Source organism: Panthera uncia (genome assembly GCF_023721935.1).
Source record: "Panthera uncia isolate 11264 chromosome A3 unlocalized genomic scaffold, Puncia_PCG_1.0 HiC_scaffold_11, whole genome shotgun sequence".
Lineage (NCBI taxonomy): Eukaryota > Metazoa > Chordata > Mammalia > Carnivora > Felidae > Panthera > Panthera uncia.
Window position 1 is genome coordinate 22,163,694 of NW_026057578.1, and position 21,411 is coordinate 22,185,104.

General features: G+C 41.3%; 1 protein-coding gene across 3 annotated transcripts in view; it reads left to right on the top strand.

Moving 5' to 3' along the window:
* Positions 1 to 21,411, top strand: part of NDRG3 (NDRG family member 3) — a 68,056-nt gene that overhangs the window by 3,498 nt on the left and 43,147 nt on the right. For 2 of the 3 annotated variants that reach the window (XM_049650841.1, XM_049650842.1), the window contains exon 2: positions 15,053 to 15,154. In XM_049650841.1, coding sequence (XP_049506798.1) covers positions 15,098 to 15,154 — 57 coding nt within the window. In that variant the 5' untranslated portion in view covers positions 15,053 to 15,097. Of the gene's footprint in view, positions 1 to 15,052; positions 15,155 to 20,357; positions 20,523 to 21,411 lie in introns of those variants that run through there. The other variant, XM_049650840.1, reaches the window with a different exon arrangement.

Consider the following 21,411-nt stretch of genomic DNA (forward strand, 5'->3'; position numbering starts at 1 on the left):
TAAAAAAAAAAAAATTTTTAATTAAAAAATAAAACTCATACTGCGGAGGTCCCCACCTCTAGAGTTTCTGATTTAGTAGGTCCAGAGGGGGGGCCTAAGAATTTTTATTTCTAATGAGTTCCCAGATGATGTTGATGTTCCTAATCCAGGGATAACACTTTGAGAACTTCAACTGGATTAGAAAGTTGAGAAGCTAGAGTCAAACTGTCAAAGAACTTGTTCCAAAAAAATTTAAAAGTGTGTGTTATACATCAGGATAGGAAAGCTCTGGAAAGATCCATTCCAAACTGTACTAGTAGTCACTTCTGGAAGTAGGATTTAGGCGATTGGAGAATTCACTTTGTATTCGGTACCTTTCTAATTTTTGCATTGTGCACATAATTACTTTTGTATTTTAAAAAGTGAAGAAAGACAAGTCATTTTTGAAGATATAAATATTTATGGGCTTAAAAAGAGCTTGCTGAAATAGTCTAGTGTCATATAGTAAACATTTTTAGACTGTATGCCAGATGCTGCTAGGTTCTGGAAATACAAAACCTTTGCTACAGTTTGCAGCCCCATCATGGAGATAGGCAGATAACAGTTCTACATAGTATCATGTGAGCTTCCTTAGAGCCAGGACAAGGGTTTAGCTTTGTGCATGGCAGATAATAGGCATTTGGTAAATGATGAACGAATGAATGAGCAAATCCAGGCAAGAAATGAGGATAGTAAGAAAGAAAAAGGGCAAATGGGAGATTCTGGAAGAAACATTGACCAGCCCAAATAGGGATGATAAAAGAAAAAGGTATGTCAAGGACTTCCAAATCGAAAGATTGATAACATTTTGATTTGGTTTATACAGAACTGTGTGTCAGGTTGTCTATTCTGAAAGACCTTTTTAAATCAAGCCCCATCTGGTGCCTGGGTGGCTCAGTCAGCATCTGACTCTTGATTTTGGCTCAGGTCGTGATCTCACCAGTCAGTGAGATTGAGCCCCATGTCAGGCTTGGGATTCTCTCTTTCCCTCCCTACCCCTACCCCACTCCTGTCCTCCCTCCCTCTCTTGCCCTCTGTCTCGAAATAAACTAAAAAAAAACAAAAACAAAAAACCCTTCATCCTTTAAAAAAAATAAATCAAGCCCCCCCCCCTTTTTTTAAAGACTGATAATAGCCCACAAAAATTTAACCTAGATTTCAGGGCTTTCTTTGGTAAATGAAAGTTTTTATCTTTAATCACAATGCTGATTCTGTTGTATTTATAATATTTACCTACAATTTTGCCATTGATTTGTTCTTTTATTAATGTGAAATTAACTAAAACATATGAAGGATATTTTAAATCCCATGCAAAAGTGGGTGGGATTGGATCTTCATTTTATTTCTTCAGTGGAGGGATGTTACACTTGACTCAATTCTGTCATGTTTTCCATATGGCTCACAGAGTTTGACATATCAGTCCTAAATAAATATCCATTGTTGATGGCTGAATGGGATGTACTTTGGAGGAAATTTAAAAAAAAAACAAAAAACTAAATTGTGAGATTGTAGCTCTGAAGCCATTTTATGTGAAACCATAATACTTGGCAGATAGAGACAAGGGGAAGTCAGGCTCTTGTGTCTTTATTTATTTATTTTTTTTTTAACATTTATTTATTTTTGAGAAACAGAGTGAGACAAAGTGTGAACCGGGGAGGGACAGAGAGAGAAGGAGACACAGAATCTGAAGCAGGCTCCAGGCTCTGAGCAAGTGGTCAGCACAGAGCCTGATGCGGGGCTCGAACCCACAAACTGTGAGATCATGACCTGAGCCGAAGTCGGACGGTCAACTGACTGAGCCACCCAGGTGCCCCGGCTCTTGTGTCTTTATGTCTGCAGTTGAGAAAGCTCTAGGGACAAAACCCCTCTTGCTATTCTTTACCTTATGAAGATGAAGAATATCTTTTGTGTCATTGTTTGGGACATTGTTTTGTTTTTTAATGTTTATTTTTGAGAGAGAGAGAGAGCACTTGTGTGAGTGGGGGTGGGAGTGCGGGCAGAGAGAGGGAGACCAAGGATCTAAAGTGGGCTCTGTGCCTGCAGCAGAGAGCCTGATGCGGGGCTCTAACTCACGAACTGCCAGTCCTGAGCCTAAGTGAGATGCTCAACTGACTGAGCCACCCAGGTGCCCTTGTTGGGATGTAGTTTTAACCAGGGTGTTGACTAAAATAGAACTCTGGGTGACTAGACAGTCCAAAGGATAGATTGCTTTTCAGATACAATCCAGGGTGCAGTGCTCTTCTATTAATTTAATAATAATAATAATACCTAAACTTTGTATGGTGCTTTTTAGTTTTCAGAATTCTTTGGTCGCTAAGATCCTGGTAAACTCCAATAGCCAAACCTGAAAAAATAAGCAGAAGAATTAATGATCAGGTGGCGTCAAGTGGAAAAAGTTGCTTTTTAGAGGCCTACCCAAGCTCTAGATGCAGGATTTTCAGTTTCAAATCCTTATTTTGCCAGGTTCATACTCTGCCACTTGCTAGCTGTGTGGCCTTTGGCATATCACAGAACCTCTCCAAGCCTCGGTTTCTTCATCTGCAAAGTGGGGGAAGATTATAGTACCTATCTTATAAATGGGGCGGGAAGTAAAATGAAACAATGAATGAACAAAGTGCTTATCATGGTATCTGGTTTAGTGTATTAAGTTAGTATGAGTATTGAGTATTGCATCTTGTGCCTCATCTTAGGTTCTTGTTTGTTCTTTATCTCTACTCAGGCTGTTTTAAAGAACAAATTGTTTTCAGGGATTCTGTCTTAGAGCTGATGGGAATCCAGATCCCATCCCAAAAGCATGTACTAGAGCCTTGCCAGCAGTAGTTTTCCTGGTGTCCTGAGTTGCATCCTTCAAGAGTGGAAGACAGAGGGTAGTGCTTCTGCTTCTAGAGTTACTTTAGTATGACCCCTATGTGAGAGCTTCAGCTGGGTGTCTGGAATTAACAAGAAGGCCCCTAGATAGGGCGTTTGCTCTGTTCTAGTAGTTATCTTTACCAGTACCATGGAATGAATAGAATGATTATACAGCACCGGCTCAGATTCCCAGCTTGGCAGTCTCTGCAGACCTCCTGTTTACCACCTGCTGCCATTCCAGAATCTAGGAGTGACACAACAGGAAGGTGGACCTGTTGGGTTGCTGCTCTTTTCCTTTCAGAAAAAAGCAAGGTGTGTAGATGGCCTTTGGCCAGGGCTGAGGACCAGCAGGGTTGTTTCTGCTAGAATGAGCGTGCTTTTGCAGCTGCCTTTGATCACCCCCCCCCCCTTTCCTTATGGGATAGCATCTCTGAGGGTATTTCTTCTGGTGGAGAGTAACCTAAACTTTCCTTTATGTAGTAAAAAGCTCAGTGAGCTATGTTTTAAAAAGTCATTGTTTCTTCCCTGGAGCTGAGTGGTTTGGCTTGTTTTTCTGGTTTTGTGGAGAGTCTCCTGGGACCCTTTCCTTTCCTAAGGGCCCCCAGGAGACAGCAACGAAACCAACATCCATTACTGTAGACACTAAAGGGGATGCTTAAGTCAATAGTTTTACCATTAGATTAATTCGGGCTTTAACCTTGACAAAACATAGGAGCCAAGTCATCAGATAATTGTGCTTCTTATAGACTGAAGTATGGAATTTAGCCCAGTCCTCTGCGATATCTTTCAGAGCTTGGAATAGGAATCCAGGTGCCAGTCCTAGTCCCACACCCAGCTGGTCGTGTGAATTTAGGCAAGTCACATAAATTTCTAGGCCTCTTTTCTCATTTGAGAATGAAGGCATGACTGTAGACCAGTGGTTCTCAGTCCTAGTTGCATGTAGCCACCAGTGGAACTTTAAAAACAATACCTGGGCCGGGCGCCTGGGTGGCTCAGTCGGTTAAGTGTCCGACTTCAGCCAGGTCACGATCTCTCGGTCCATGAGTTCGAGCCCCGCGTCAGGCTCTGGGCTGATGGCTCGGAGCCTGGAGCCTGTTTCCGATTCTGTGTCTCCCTCTCTCTCTGCCCCTCCCCCGTTCATGCTCTGTCTCTCTCTGTCCCAAAAATAAATAAAAAAACGTTGAAAAAAAAAATTTTTTTTTAAATAAAAATTTAAAGAAAAAAACAAAAAAAAACCAAAACAATACCTGGGCCTTACCCTCACCCAATTAAATTGTATCTTTAAGGTTGGGGCCTGGGTATTGATATTTTTCAAAGCTCCCAGGTCTTTCTAATAGGTAACTAAGGGAACTACTGGACAAGATGGCCACTTTTTTTTTTTTTTAATATTTATTTATTTTGAGAGAGAGAGAGCACCTACAAGTGGGGGAGGGGCAGAGAGAGAGGGAGAGAGAATCCCAAGCAGGCTCTGTGCTGACAGCACAGAGCCAGACTCAGGGCTTGAACTCACGAACGGTGAGATCGTGACCTGAGCCTAAATGAAGAGTCAGCTGCTTAACTGACTGAGCCACCCAGGCACCCCAGGATGACCATGTTTTAAACAGCTGTGTCATTCTGCTCTTTAGGAACCTTTACTGTCCACATAGTAAAGTCTGATTTATGTGTTCTGACCAGCCTTGTCTTCTTTCTGGCTACCTGGTTCTTGGTGTCTTCTGGATATGTTGTTCACCTTTCTTTCCCAACCTGATGTAATGTCTTCTCCCTTTCAGCTATCCAAAACCTATCCATTCAGTGCCCATCATCGTTATTTCTTTTGGGATCACTGTAGTCCTTACGTATTTGTCCCACCTCTGCACTGGTTTCCAAGCTTCATTTAGCTCTAAATGCAGTGAACACTAGATGCAAGGTAAGACATGATACTCAAGCACTATTCTATCCTTTTGCAGGGATGAGACACATGGAAATACCACTGGTGTGATTTTTATGTTATTAAAACATCTGTGGGTATCTTGGCTATCTCATTATGCATGTGTATTTGACAACTATCAGTTGATGCATAGCTATTTATGACTTGACTCCAATGGACATTTTTAGCTTTATCTCCTATTAGTAATAGGAAACTACTGTTCTTGCCAAACTAGAACATCTTCCAGCAGACCTGTGCTTTCTCGTCTTCTTGCTTTTGAGTTCTCCCTTTCTGCAATTTTTTTATTCTTCTCTCATCGTAACCTACAGGAATTTTATCTATTCTTCAAGGTCCAGTTCAGATGTTACTTCTTCCATGAAACTTTTTCTCAGCACCCACAACCTGCATCTTTGCCCTAAAGCTCCACCACCTTTGGAGCAGTGGCTTTCACCTTGGGGCAGTTTTGTTCCCCAGGAGACATTTGGCATTATCTGGAGACATTTTTGGTTATCACAGTGATTTGAGGAGGGTACTACTGGCATCTAGTGGGTAGAGGCCAGAAATGCTGGTAAACATTCTACAATGCGCAGGATGGTTCAAAATGTTAGTGGTGCTGAGGTTGAGAAATTGCCTTAGCGTTTGTCCACTTCACAGGCTCATGTTTATACTGCTTTGAACTGTAGTGATCTGTTTATAGTCTTAATCTCCCTTGCTCAGTTGAACTAATGGGGAAGGTGAGCTCAGCCCCAAAACTGTGCTTTCTTGTTAACTTCATAGGGTTTAGTCGTAGAGCTTGTGGCCTGATCCTAACAGCTCAGTGTAATTTAGGATGAGAGATAAAAAGAGGTCTTCAGCATGGGGTGGATTCCATGAGGCAGTCTGCAGAATTTGTCTTTTTTACCCACCAGGTCTTTTCATTCGTAATAACCTGGGAGGAAGTGCAATACAGGGCATAGAAAGAGCATTTGGGATTAGAAGACAATTGGGGTTCAGTTCCAGCTGTTGCATTTAGTAGCTGTGTTATTTTGGTCAGTCCATTTCACCTCCGTCAGCCTCAGCTTCCTCATCTATGTAATAGAGATGATGCCAGTGCTCCCGTGTTATACTTCATGGTGCAGTCATGATAATCCAGCAAGATATTAGATGTGAAGGTGCTTTGTAAAGTGCTATAATAGTTACTCATTCAGGCAGTGGTTTATGTGTAAAAAGAGAGAATGTGAGTCAGTTTGCTGTAGAAGCACCGCTGTCTACCTTCTCACTGCCTGCAGCTTTTCAGCCACCACTACTTCAGCACCAGCTCCAGCTGACCCCTTCCAGCTCATTCTCCTCAGTAAGGCTCCTTTGTTGCCTTCATTCTGTTTTGGTTGCCTGTCTGCAGTCTTGCCAAAACCAGTGATTGACTCTGCCTTTAGAATACAGACTAGTGGCCTGATGTCAGTACATCCTGGCAAAGCCTGATGAAGGCCAAATTACCTTGGTCACTAGGGAAAGCTACAAAACAAGACAGTTTGTAGTTTAGAAAGCCAATACTGTGTGTAGTCTCTTATTGTCTTTAAGTTTGTTTAAAGGGGAAGAGAGAGAATCCCAAGCAGGCTCCAAGCTGTCAGTGCAGAGCCCGACTTGGGGCTCAAACTCACAAACTGTGATATCGGGACCTGAGCCCAAACCAAGAGTGGGATGCTTAAGCAACTGAGCCACCCAGGCGCCCCAAGAAAGCAATGTTTTTAAGCACTAGAAATCTTAGTGAGTTTTCTCTGACCCGATGGACACAGTACAGGGTGAGATAAAAGCCTGAGAGTCTCATGCCCCTGGGATCAGGCCAGGTGCATCTTTCTGCTGATTTGCTGAGTGACCCTCAGCTAGTTGTTGAACCTCATCAGGTTGATACCTGGGGGATCCTTCTCTTTGGATTGTGGTAAGAACTGTAGAATTGAAGGATGGGGAAATAATGTAAAGTAGTACATTAAGGGAGATTCTGGGTCACAGTATGTCAGCCCTGTCAGGAGCCAATAAGATCATCCTGCCCAATCTCTTCTCTTAACTGATGAGGAAACTGAGACCTGGAAGGGGAAAATGCTTTACCCAATGCCACTCAGCTAAGTAGGGCCCTACCTGGGTCCAAAGTCCACATTTGATGTATTTATGGGCTCTTTCCAAAACTCGAAGAATATGAGCATTCATTTTTTTCTGAGTGAACAGTTTGCACTATATTGTTGGACATTAGCCTGTGTTCTGCAGAGCCCTTGCAGTCTCATCACCACTTCACCCAGAGCCCTTACACTTTTTTCTGTTTTCTATTTCAGAGTTTTGATGCAAAAATTAAGTCTGTAGCCTTTTTTTTTTTAATGTTTATTTAAATATTTATTTTGAGAGAGTGCGAGTGGGAGAGGGGCAGAGAGAGAGAGGGGGAGAGAGAATCCCAAACAGGCTCCATACTGTCAGCCCAGAGCCCAACACGGGGCTCAATCCCATGAACCATGAGATCATGACCTGAGCCGAAATCAAGAGTTGTACGCTTAAGCAACTGAACCACTCAGGTGTCCCAAGTCCATAGTCTTGATCTTTAAAGACCCTCTCAGTGCTGTCTCTGAGTGTCAGAGAACACTGAGGTCTCTTTTGGTCATCCTAGGAACATTTTTGCTTGCACTTCAGAAATGTCAGTTTCTGTAATTCTACAAAGTGATATACATAGTCATGGGCTAATTTTTTAGCATGGAGAACTGAACCTTATTTTTCTTAGATTTTCACTGTCAAAAGATAATGGCCCTTTCTCAATCCACATCCTTCCCTCCTTGGCGTTGGAATTTTCCTCCTTACATGTAAACCTCCCTTCTCCCCTTAACTTCTTTGATAGCATAATTTTGCTTTTCTTCTTATGTCTCTGACATTTTTTTTCTTTGTCTCTCACTGGTTCTGCTTTTCTATCACTAACTTGTCTTTCAGAAAAGGCTTGCAGCTCCTCCTCGTCTCTGGTTTGATAAGCACCTGCAGATTTTCCTCATTAACTCACTCCTGCCTATACTCAGGTCTCTTAGAGGCCCATATTTTAACTCTGACTCTACACTGATTTTTGTCATCAGTTTCTCTGATTGCTTCTCAGCTCCCCCATTGCATTATTATTGACTGTTTTGTTTCCCTTGCATCTAGAGACATGTCAAGTAAGACGTTGCTTTGGCCAAGGTCAAAGAGGTTGTTGCCTTTTTTTTCTCCTCTAGGATTTTGATGGCTTCCTGTCTTACGTTTAAGTCTTTCATCCATTTTGAGTTTATTTTCATGTATGGTGTAAGAAAGTGGTCCAGGTTCATTCTTTTGCATGTTGCTGTCCAGTTTTCCCAACACCATTTGCTGGAGAGACTGTCTTTTTTCCATTGGATATTCTTTCCTGCTTGGTCACAGATCAATTGGCCATAAGTTTGTAGGTCCATTCTGGGTTCTCTATTCTGTTCCATTGATTTATGTGTCTGTTTTTGTGCTAGTACCATACTGTCTTGATGATTACAGCTTTTTAATACAGTTTGAAGTCTGGAATTGTGATGCCTCCAGCTTTGGTTTTCTTTTTCAAGATGCTTTGATTATTCGGGGTCTTTTCTGGTTCCACACAAATTTTAATATTGTTTGTTCTAGCTCTGTGAAGAATGCTGATGTTATTTTGATAGGTATTGCAATAAATCCTGCTTCTAATTGTGACTACATTAGGACAGACTAACAAAAGCCCTTTTATCATTCCTTCTAAGGGACCCAGAGGATGCCAGTCAGGAACTCTCCTCAAACTATGAACCCCACATGCCAATCACAAGCATCCCAAACATCTATGCCACTTGCAGAGCACAAGCCTGATATTTAACCTCCAAAAGAAAAAATGGTTCTTTTCTCAGATCCCAGGCACCCTATAAACTTGATTGAGCTACTGAATGCCCAGAAGCTGAATTTTTATTTTCCTTTGTTTTAATATCACATACGTTTCATAAGGAGATAAGGTGGTTTGAATCTTTCATCACGAATCTCAGCCAGCATCTGCAATTCTCTTTTACAGTACCACTATGACTCAGTTAACTGAGACCTATACTTGTGTGCTTATTAATCACACTATAAACTGTGGCTACTTTTTATCTGGATGTCACTGTTTATCAGTAATTTATAATGACAATTTTGAAGTTTTTCCTTTTGAAAGCAGTATTGCTCACTTTGGAAAATGTGGAACCACAGAACAATGAAAAGGTATTTTACTCACAGTCCTTGCATCTAAAGACGACCACTGTTAACATTTTAGTGTGTTTCCACTTGTTCTTTTTGTCCATGTAAAGTGGTGATTTTCTGAAATTTTTCCAACCTACCCACTTTATTCCCTACTTTATCTTATTTATTTATTTATTTATTTATTTATGTATTTTGAGAGAGAGAGAACATGTGACAGCGAGCAAGCAGGGAAGGGGTAGAGGGAGAGGAAGAGCCCAATCTCATAATCTGAGCCAAAATCAGGAGTTGAATGCTTAACCAACTGAGCCACACAGGCTCTCCTTATTCCCTACTTTAATTCACTCACTTGAAAGCAGGACCCTTCAAGATGTTACTTATTCAAATGTGACTCTCTGTGGGGGGATCTGTCAAGGAGCTCCAGGGCCAGAGCTACCCTCAGTTCCAAAGTGACTGGCATTCACCTAGTGTTCCCATGCATATTTTAAAGATGAAGAAAAATGCAATGTTTGTGCCAAGAGAAACACTTAAGGGCACAAATTGAATGAGAAGCCTGTCCCTATCAACTGGGCCCAATGCAGATAACACAAGACAGTAAACTGTTCTAGAGTGACTTAGGAATTGGCATCAAGACAGCAGATGTTCACCTTCCACATTATAGGGCACTTAATGCATTCCTCCAGAGACTCAATTTTTGCTTGGTTCTTACTGTCCCAAGCCCTTGCCAGTGAGCAATTCTATAATACCTATAAGAAAACTAAGATCACATGGTGGAAAACTCCATCTCTGATCTCTCGGCTACACACACTGGCTCCCTCCCAGGAATTTGAGGCCTGCAGTTCCCTCATCTGCATAAATGATAGGGCTGCCAGGTTTCATCCTGGTAATAAGGGCTACTAATATTCTTATAAAGCTGGTAGGGATTTTATAACTGCAGTAGAATAACAAAATGTTCACCCTCTTTCCCAGTTGTAGGAGGCAGAGGAAGGGCTGACAAGTAAAAAACCAGCCATCCTCAAAATGAATAGTGAACCTGCTACCAAATGGATAGAGTATGAAAGGTGGAAAGTGTAATTCCTACTCTGTGCCAGGAATTATAATCTAAGCACCAAATATTTAATCCTCTCAGGCAGATATTTCCATTTCTTAGAGACAACAAATTCAGGCTTAGAGAAGTTAAGTAACTATTCCAATATCTCACATCTATGTAAGTAATAGAGCAAGAATGTTAAAAACCTTTGCTTTCCCCACTATACCATAATGTCTAGGCCTTGTGTACTGACTGTAGGATCCTGGGCAAGTTTCTTCCTCTCTACCCACAGGGGCACCTCCTTGAAGTAAAGGTAGTAGAAGCCTACAGTAATCCTATATCACCAAAGACTTGGAAGCTAGAGTGAAGTTTTGAATCATCATACACCAAAGATTTGGAAGCTAGAGTGAAGGTTTGAGTCATCATACCAGGACAAGAACCCTCGCTATCTCAGTAGGTTGCTTACAGACAAGGAGAAGACAGAATGAGGAGAGAGAAGAGAAATGAAATTCCAGCTATTACTTGGAAACTAGTTGCAGAAGCAAGAACTATTCTTGTTTGTTGTTAGAACAGTGTGCCTCAGACTTCAATGTACAATCACCTGGGGATCTTGTTTTTGATTTTAGCCAATCAGTTTTGAGTGATGGCAATCCAACGTGTGACCTCATCAGCTGAGGAGAGAAGAACATTTGAGTTGAGGTGGTGAAGAACTGAAAGGCTTAATTATAGCAACAATCCCCTCCCCGCTTTTTAAAGTTTATTTATTTTGAGAGAGAGTGAGCACACATGCATGCAGGAAGGGCACAGAAAGAGAGAGAGAGAGAGAGAGAGAGAGAATCCCATCTTGGCGCTGTCAGCACATAGTCTGATGTGGGGCTCAACCTCACAAGCCATGAGATCATGATCTGAGCCGAAATCAAGAGTTGGAGGCTTAACCAACTGAGCCACCTGAGCACCCCAGCAATCCTTAATAGAGATGAGGATATGGTATAGGAAGACCTTTCATCTAATTTCATCCTGCCTTCTTCCCAAAAGGATTTCAATAAATTAAATGGGATTTTTAAAAGATTCAACAGATCAAACCAACTAGAAGGGAAATATACTAAAGAGAAGAGTTTAGTAGTCTGTTGCAGAAATCTAGCTGAAAGGTGACAAGTGTGATCACACTACTAGAATCACAGATATAAAGAAAAGGGAAGATCTGGCATAAAAAGTTGGCAAAAATAGCATAAGGTCAGAAAAGAGATTTTGCCAATGTTTTCAGTTAGAAAGAGAAAAGAATCATGGAATAATGGTGCAGTCAATAATAATGCAATGGGGTGCTGGGGAAACTGGACAGCGACATGCAGAAAAATGAACCTGGACCACTTTTTTACACCATACACAAAAATAAACTCAAAAGGGATGAAAGACCTAAACGTAAGACAGGAGGCCATCAAAATCCTAGAGGAGAAAGCAGGTAAAAACCTCTTTGATCTTGGCCACAGCAACTTCTTACTCAACACATCTCCAGAGGCAAGGGAAACAAAAGCAAAAATGAACTATTGGGACCTCATCAAAATAAAAATCTGCATAGCAAAGGAAACAATCAGCAAAACTAAAAGGCAGCCTACAGAATGGGAGAAGATATTTGCAAACAACACCTCAGATAAAGGGTTAGTATCCAAAATCTATAAAGAACTTATCAAACTCAACACCCAAAAAACAAATAATCCAGTGAAGAAATGGGCAAAAGACATGAATAGACACTTCTCCAAAGAAGACATCTAGATGGCCAACCGACACATGAAAAAATGCTCAACATCACTCCTCATCAGGGAAATACAAATCAAAACCACAGTAAGATACCACCTCACACCTGTCAGAATGGCTAACATTAACAACTCAGGCAACAACAGATGTTGGCAAGGATACGGAGAAAGAGGATCTCTTTTGCACTGCTGGTGGGAATGCAAACTGGTGCAGCCATTCTGGAAAATAGTCTGGCTATTCCTCAAAAAATTAAAAATAGAACTACCCTACAACCCAGCAGTTGCACTATTAGTTATTTATCCAAAGGATATAGTTATGCTGTTTTGAAGGGGCACACGTACCCCAATGTTTATAGCAGCACTATCAACGATAGCCAAAGTATGGAAAGAGCCCAAATGTCCATTGAAGGATGAATGGACACAGATGTATATATATGCAGTGGAGTATTACTCAGCAATCAAAAAGAATGAAATCTTGCCATTTGCAGCTATGTGGATAGAACTAGAGGGTGTTATGCTAAGCAAAATTAAAGAAAGACAAATATCATATAACTTCACTCATATGAGGACTTTAAGATACAAAACAGATGAACATAAGGGAAGGGAAGCAAAAATAATATAAAAAAAGGGAGGGGGACAAAACATAGGAGACTCCTGTATGTGGAGAACGAACAGAGGGTTGCTGGAGGGGTTGTGGGATGGGGGATGGACTCAATGGGTGAGGGGCATTAGGGAATCTACTCCTGAAATCATTGTTGCACTGTATGATAACTGACTTGAATATAAATTAAATAATATAAAAAAGCAGGATTTACTTTGGTGTATTTGGTCAGTAATAGCTAAAAGATAGTCTAGAACCCATACTCTCTCCTTAGCCAAGTAAGTCAAAGCCATGCAATCTTATATCTGAAGAGAAAAACAGAAAAATGGATTAATAGGCTACTACCTTGTGAAGACTTTTTTGATTCTCACCAATCAGAAGCAATTGTTCCTTGAACTATTATGTTCCTTCTTTTTACTTCTTATTTTGTAGTTAGTTTATAGATAGCTGTCATCTCTACCCTTTAGTAAACTGGAAAGCAAGGACCTTCTTTGTATCTTCCATAATGCTGTGCACAGTGGGTATTCAATAAGTGGTTGTTGAATAGCTACATCCCCAACTCATTGAATTAGTATTTTTCCTGACTGATAAGTTCAAGGCCAAGGCAGAGGAGATGAAGCCTGGGGCTTTAAAGTCTGGGTGGAGGGGCACCTGGGTGGGTCAGTTGGTTAAACGTCCAACTTCAGTTCAGGTCACCATCTCACAGCTCATGGATTCGAGCCCCACGTCGGGCTCTGTGCTGACAGCTCAGAGCCTGGAGCCTGCTTCAGATTCCATGTCTTCCTCTCTCTGCCTCTTCCCTGCTCGCACTCTGTCTCTTTCTCTCAAAAATAAATAAGCATTATAAAAAATAAAATAATAAAGTCTGGGTGGAATAACTTGTCTACAATATCCAGTATTTGCAGCCTCTCCCCATGACTTCCTGTCCAGTGTTATGGAGTAAGAATTTATGGCTCATTACTCTGCCTCCCCACCTCCATCTACTCTCTTCTCCTAGAACTCTGTTTCCCTGTCTTCTCCTTCTCTGTTGGTTATCTATTGCTATGAAACAAATCAGTCTCGAACAGGATTATTATTGCTCATAGTTTCTGTGAGTCAGGAATGTAGGTGGTGGCTTGGTAGGATGGCTCAGGTTCAGGGTCTCCAATGTGGTTGCAGTCATATATCTCTGGGGCTGCAGGCATCTGAAGTCTTGACTGGGCCTGGAACATCCATCTGCAAGGTAGCTCACTCACATGGCTGGCAGGTTGGTACTGGCAAGTTGGTTCCTTTCTACATGGGCCTCCCCAGAGGCTGTTTGAGTGTCCTCACTATACTATATTTGGCTTCCTCCAGAACTAATGAGTGAAGACTATAATGTCTTGAAGCAGAAACTATGCCTTGTATGATATAGCTTCAGATGTCATATATTGTTGCCTCTGCCATATTTTATTACTTACACAGACCATCCCTGATTTATTTGGAGATTACATGAGTGCAGATATCAGGAGTCAAGGATCATTGAGTTGTTTAGAGGCCATCTTGGAAGCTGGCTCTCCTACTCTCCATCTACTGCTATGATTCACCAAGTAAAGGCTAATGAGCTGCCTTGGTTCATCTCCCCCTACATTCCCATTCCTAAGTCAAGGCCTCATCCTAGGCTATAGCATTAGCCTTCCGTTTTTGTTCCCCTTTTAATCCTTTCTCCATACTGTTGCTTCCTGAAGCATAGCTTTGAGCTTGTTGTTCTCTCAGTTACACATCTTCAGTAACTAAACTGTACACTCCAGAAAAGCAAAGACTAGTATCTGTTGTTGAAAAAAAAAAAAAAAAAAAAAAAAATTACCGTAGGGCCACCTGGGTGGCTCAGTTGGTTAACCGTCCAACTTTGACTCAGGTCATGATCTCACAGTTCATGAGTTTGAGCCCGCATCAGGCTGTCTACTGTCAGCACACAGCCCACTTTGGATCCTCTGTCCCCCTCTCTCTACCCCTCCCCTGCATGCTCGCTCGCTCTCTCTCAAAAATAAACATTTTAAAAAATAATACTTTAAAATATATATATTACCACAAACTTACTGGCTTAAAATGGCATACAACACATTTATTGTCTGACAATATCTGGGGGTTGGGAATCTGGCAAGAGTTGACTGGGTCCTCTACAAGTCTGCAGTGAAGGTGTTGGTCAGGGCTAGGTTCTCGTCTGAGGTTTGATTGGGGAACTATCCACTTCCAGTCCCATGTGGTTGTTGACAGCAATCAGTTTGTGCAGGTTGTTGGACTGAGTGTCTTAGTTTCTTGGTCTTTTGGCTGGAGGCTGTCCTCAGTTCTTTGCCATGTGGCCCTCTCACACATGCCAACTTGCTTCTTCAAAGCTAGCCAAGGAAAGTGTGTCTTTTAGCAAGACAGATGTTAAAATATTATGTAATGTCATCATGTACAGGTACTTTTGTACATTCCATCACTTGCCATTTTGGTTAAAAGCAGGCCATGGGTCCCATCCACACGCAGTGGTGGGAGGGGGTTATTCAAGGGTATGAATACCAGGAGACAGATCATGGAGGCCACTTTAAAGTCTGTCTTCCATAACTGTTTAGTCTTCTGTGTCTTCAGCACCCTGAGCAGTGCATGACACTAATCTCTAGTATTGCAGTGAATCAACATAGTGTGACTATTATGTTTCCAGCTTCTAGATTAAGCCTCTTTACTTCTTTCTGTTTCAGAGTTACTGATTTATTCTCGAGAATCCTCTACTCTCATCTGTCCTGATGGATGAACTTCAGGATGTTCAACTCACAGAGATCAAACCACTTCTAAATGATAAGGTAAAGACCATGCTGTTTTCACTAAAATATATATGTCCTTTCTGTGATTAGTTAATTCTCTATATTTTCTTAATAGCAACTAACTCAGAACATATTCATCTTCACTTTCGATGGAGGAAATACTTTAAAAAATAAATTTCTTAACCATCTTTTTGATATCTTTCCTTCTTTTTTCTTTCTTCCTACTTTTGTTTCCATGGGCCAAATTCAGTCAAGTTATCCTTGAGACTGTCTTGGTTTTACTGATAGAGACATTAAGGGAAAAAAATATGACAAAGTTAGGCAGAAATTATGAGAGTGAGGTTTGACTTAGAATCCAAGTGTCTTGACTTTCAGTTTCTATAAGGAAAAGTGAACATCTATGGCTGGTGATGTACATAGGCTGTAAGACTTTCCCTAATGTTTGTCAAGTCTGCTATGTGACCTTTCTGTCAACTTTGAGATTTTCATCAGGGATGTATGGATGTCAGTAATACACCTCATTTTTCTGTTAGTGTTAGAGAACAGTGAACAGCGTAGTTTAGTCACCAGAATTCAGAGAATAAAGACTTGGTGTGATGGTAGGAGTTACCAAAAAGCTAAGAAAGGATTATCCTGCCTCCTGTCTGTCCCCATTCAGTAAGTGTTCCTGAAATTCCCTTTTCTATCCTCTGCTTTTGGTTTATTGTCATTACCCCTATTAAAATACTCTTGTAGGAGTGCCAGGGTGGCTCAGTCAGTTAAGTGTCTGACTTTGGCTCAGGTCATGATCTCATGGTTCGTGAGTTTGAGCCCCACATTGAGCTCTGTGCTGATAGCTCACGGCTCAGAGCCTGGAACCTGCTTTGGATTCTGTCTTCCTCTCTCTCCCTGCCACTCCCTCCATCTTTCAAAAGTAAATAAACATTTAAAAATACATACATACATACATACTCTTGTAGCTAGGTGTGAATGAGCCCATGGCATTCTTCCCTGAGGAAAGTATTAATAAAAAGGTAAGAGTAAAGGGGGCACCTGGGTGGCTTAGTTGGTTAAGAGTCTGGCTTCGGCCCAGGTCATGATCTCACAGTTCGTGAGTTCAAGCCCTGCATTGGGCTCTCTGTTATCAGCGCAGGGCCCCCTTCGGATCCTCTGTACCCCTCTCTTTCTGCCCCTCCTTGCTCATTCATGTATTCTCTCTCTCTATCTCTCAATCTCTATTTAAAGTAAACATTAAAAAAAAAAAAAGTAAGAGTAAAGATGGATGAGGTTGGGATGGGGGTGCTACAACAGAAGATGCTGTTGCCCTTATCTTTTTTGGCCAAAGACCCACCTATAACTTCTAGGGCTGTTGACTTACCATGTGTTTATTAATTTGCTATTGAATCCTGTCAGTCCCATTTTCATTCCTATGACCTCATCTCTCTACCCTACTCCCACCCCATCTTTTATCTTTTACTAGAGATTTTGCCCTCTCCTTCATCAGGCTGCACACCTTTTTTAGCCCCTATTTGGTTTCTCCTGCTGCTTACCCTCATCTTTTCAGAAAATCTTGACCGTCTTTACTGTCTTTTGGCTGTCCCCAAAATAATGTGCCACAAGGAGGAAGGAAATAAAATCTGCATCTGTAGAGCTTATGTATAGCCACAGAAATGAATAGTTACAAGGCAGGTGGGAGTAGACAATTTAACTTCAGGAAGGTAGTAATCGATCCTAAACCTGGCTGATCATCAGAATCAACTGGGGAATTGTTTAGAAATAGGGAATGCTGGGGGCGCCTGGATGGCGCAGTCGGTTAAGCGTCCGACTTCAGCCAGGTCACGATCTCGCGGTCCGTGAGTTCGAGCCCCGCGTCAGGCTCTGGGCTGATGGCTCGGAGCCTGGAGCCTGTTTCCGATTCTGTGTCTCCCTCTCTCTCTGCCCCTCCCCCGTTCATGCTCTGTCTCTCTCTGTCCCAAAAATAAATAAAAAACGTTGAAAAAAAAAAATTAAAAAAAAAAAAAAAAGAAATAGGGAATGCTGGCTTCCACTGTAGACTAACTAAATTGGAATGTAAGGGGAGGAAGACAGGACATACACACACACACACCACACACTTTTCTATGACCAGTGGTCTTCAGCTTTGGCTGCTTATTGGAATTACTTGGGGAGATTTAAATATCACCGATGATTTTTGGTAGAGATTCTCCAGATTCTGACTGAATTGGTCTGGGGTGTGGTTGAGCTTTTTAAAAAAAATCCTGAAATTGAGAACTATGCCTAAAGTGATTCTGGTTAGTCATTGTTGGAAACCCGTACCCTGGTGGGTCTCGGATATTTGAGGACTGAGGTACAAATAGGAGGAGGATCCTTCCTGGACCCTAGAAAGGCACAGGATGCCTGAGCAGGTGCCTGCATGAAAGAGCAGTTTGTTGCATATCTCATAGAAAAGGCAGCTGGAAGAGGAAAGATTCAATATATATGACCATGGAAAAACAATAAATTAACACCTGGGTCCTCCTCTCTTGAGGCTTCAGTGATGCCTTGGCTGTGTCTAAAGTCTGCCCAAGTGGTATGGATGGAATTGTGCTCATCCCCTCACCCCAAACTTGCATGTTGAAACCCTAACCCCACATGTCACCATATGGGACATAGGGCCCTTAGGAGGTGATTAAGGTAACGTGAGGTCATAAAGGTAGAGCTTTAATCCTGTAGGACTGGTGGCCTTACAAGAGGAAGAGCGAGAACTCTCTCTCTTACACACCACCCCCCATGTGAGGACATAGGGAGGTGGTAGCCATCTGAAAGCCAGGAAGACAGCTCTCACCAGAAACCAAACCCTGCTGGAATCTTGGTCTTGGACTTTCAGCCTCCAGAACTGTGTCAGGCTGCCCAGGCAGTCTAAGACACCACGCAGTCAGTGCCTCACTTCCTAACATCTGTTAGCTTCTCTTTGATGTGCTGTTCCTACCCACTTCCCATGCTCTCTCTCTCCCTGAGAAGTGTTCCTATCCCCTCACTATTCTTGAAAGCTCCCCTGCTCCAGCCCAGCTTTGTAGAAGAAGATTGGCGTGAGGCATTCCCAAAGAGTTCCACCCTCTTAGTCCCCCTGGCCTAGTACATCAGTGCTTTTGTCTTTGCCCAACATGTGTGTGCTTTTGCATACATTCTGAAAGGTATGATGGTAACACCCTTCATCAGGTATTTCGTTTGATCCCCCAGTTGCCCAGTGGTATAGGGAACACAGATCAGTTTGTTCCCATACTGCTGATGAGAAAACTAAGGATGAGAAAGGTGAAATAGCTTACTCAGATTGAATGCCATAGAATGCTTGCTGTCAGGTAGGATTTCTCAGTCTTGGCACTGTTAATGTTTTGGGATGGATAACTGTTGTGGGGACTGTTGTGCGTATTGTAGGACGTTCAATAGCATTCCACTAGAGCAATACCACTAGATTCTCTATCCACTAGATTCCAATACCACTCAATTGTGACAACCAAAATGTCTCCAGACGTTGTCCAATGTTCCATGGGGGCACAGTCTCCCCAGGTGAGAACCACTGCCATAGGGGATAGGCCTTCAGGTTTTGATAGGAGTAAATGTCTGGAAGGTTTTTTGGGTGGGGGGGAGGGGGGGCAAGTTTTTTGGCCTATCCTGCTATTATTGATTATGCACCTTTTATGTGCCAGGTGCTTTACGTACTTTCTTTTAATTATCAGAGTATCCCTTTGAAGTAGATAGTATTTTTCCTCACTTAGAAGATGAAAAACTGGTTTGCCCGGTCAGTATGTGGCAGAGTCAGGACTGAAACCCAGGTCTGTCATATTCTAAACCCTGAATCCTTTCCACTATGTGACCTCATCACCTCTGTGGCTTGCCATGTCTCTTTAAGGAAAAGCCTAGAGATGTGTATCATTTCATCTCGTCTTTTTGCCCATTTTCATAGATATACTCTTAGCTAGAAAACATTGCTGTACCCTTCCAAGCTTCAGGGAGCTAGAGGAAGTCTAGACCCAACCTGTTATGGAGAGATTTGTCCTGAGATGACTATAAGGAAGCATTCTCAGAATAGCTTTAAGCAAGGCTTATGTTAACTTGTCTCTTGTCATTTGTTGGTACTTTTCACATTTAATTTTAGTATGCTTGTAATTTTGTCTGTGGCTCAGAATTGTGAAGAAGTGGGTAATTTTGCCATGCTTGTTTTGGCTCCAGTAATGAAAAGAAGCAATTGCCAGTGCTTATCTTTGTTTTGGGGGGCAGACATTGTATAGAAATGTGAACCGATTTTTTTTCTTAAATAGCATTTAACTATTTTTAGTGCATTTTCACAGATATTATCTTCTTTAAATCTCCCAACCTCCTATGAAATAAGTAGTTAAAGGTATTTTTAACTCCATTTTACAGATAGGCTCAGAGAGGTTATAGCACTTGTCTAAAGGTAGTGTGTAGAAGGGTGGTGAACCCGCATCTGTTGACTTCAACTTGGATCAGGGGGTCTAGGGCTCTGCCCACCACCTGCTGCCTCTTGGAGCTGGTCATTCCAACCTCCTCAACCTTATAACAAGCAGGAGAGCTGCCTGATTTGTGCTTCATTTTCTCTAACCTCAACTATATTAAAGTATGCGCCAGAAAAGACTAATAAAAGAAGAGCAAAACATTAATGATAGCAGCTATTTCTCAATAGAGAGATGATGGATGGTTATAATTTTCTTTATACTTCTCTACAGTGAGCATGTACTTTCCTTTTTGTAATTAGAAAACCAGAAAAAAAGGATTTGGTACAAAATGATACAAAAATGTACAAAAATGGTGCAAAAAATACTGAACCGAGTGAAAGCCAAGGGGCAGTCTTGAGAAAATAAGCAGAAAGCCACAACTGGCTTCTGCAGAATTGAGGAAACATCAAGTAGGTTGAATAAGTAGTGGAGAGAATAGAAACAAGTTATTTACCTTTTTTGGTTGTTAAAATAGAAAGTGAGATAGACCGTATCGCAGTTTAAGCTTTCCGTCTCTACTCATGACTGGAAATGTAAGCAGAGGAGAGAAAACCCATGAATGAGCTTGTTTGTAACTTTCAGAACAGCAGAGACAGGGGAAGGGTTAGTGCCAAGGTTTGTTTGTTTCTTTCTTTCTTTCTTTCTTTTTTTTTTTTTTTTTAAAGTTAAAAACAGAGTTGTTGACCTTTTCATTAAAGACTATTTGTGAAGTGCTACCTCTACTATGCACTGGAGGGTGGGTGTCTATTAATGTGCTAAGAAGTGATTGTCACATATTGTCATAAATGGCCTACATGGGACTGGAGCAGGAAATGAGTTCCCAAGTAAGTAGTGGTACCACTGTGACAGACCACTGTCAACTGGCTACAAGATCAGCAGGAGATAGTGGAAGAAGCCGTAGCCACAAGCTACCTAAGGAGTTTTTAGTGCAGGAGGTCAGTGACACATGACATTAACCTGATAGTATGTTATAGAAGAGTTTATTTTAGACTTGAAATTGTACTTTTTCAGCAGTGTACAGACGATTATCTGATTGTAGACAGTTTTATCCAAGTATCTAACCTCTTTATAAATTTCTTTGTGAAGTCTCAGTTTCTTTGTATTTTTTGAAGTCCATAATATAAGTGCTTTAAATATATATACACATATACCCACACAAACACTCTCGTGCACATATATATATATATGTGTGTGTGTGTGTGTGTGTGTGTATATATATATATATATATATATATATATATATATAATTTTCACTTTGGATTTTCAGCTTGATCAGATTTCTATTTAAAAATGGTTTATTGGGGCGCCTGGGTGGCTCAGTTGGTTAAGTGTCCAACTCTTGGTTTTGGTTCAGGTCATGATCTCACAGTTCATGGGTTCGAGCCCCACTGCACTGACAGTGCAGAGCCTGCTTGGGATTCTCTCTCCCCTCTCTCTCTGCCCCTACCCCACTCTCTCTCAAAATAAATAAACTTAAAAAAACTTTTTAAAATAAAGGTTTATTGATGATTGTAAAAACATTGATTTATTAATCCATGTTAATTGATTAAATTAATCTTTATTAACAAAGAAAAAGTATTTTCTAGGCTTATCTAACCCTTCTGCTTATACAGTTACCCATCTTTCCACTTTCTGTTGGTAGGGATTGTCTTTTGTTACTAGAAATGCCATATTTTATTCTTTGACAGTTTTTTTTTTTCAAATCAGCTTGTTTCTAAAATTTTTATTATTGTAACAACTCCTCCTCCCCACTTTAGTTCCTAAAGTGCATGTAACTTTGGTGTTCATTTCTTACTCAAATTGAATATCTCTATTTTGAGATGC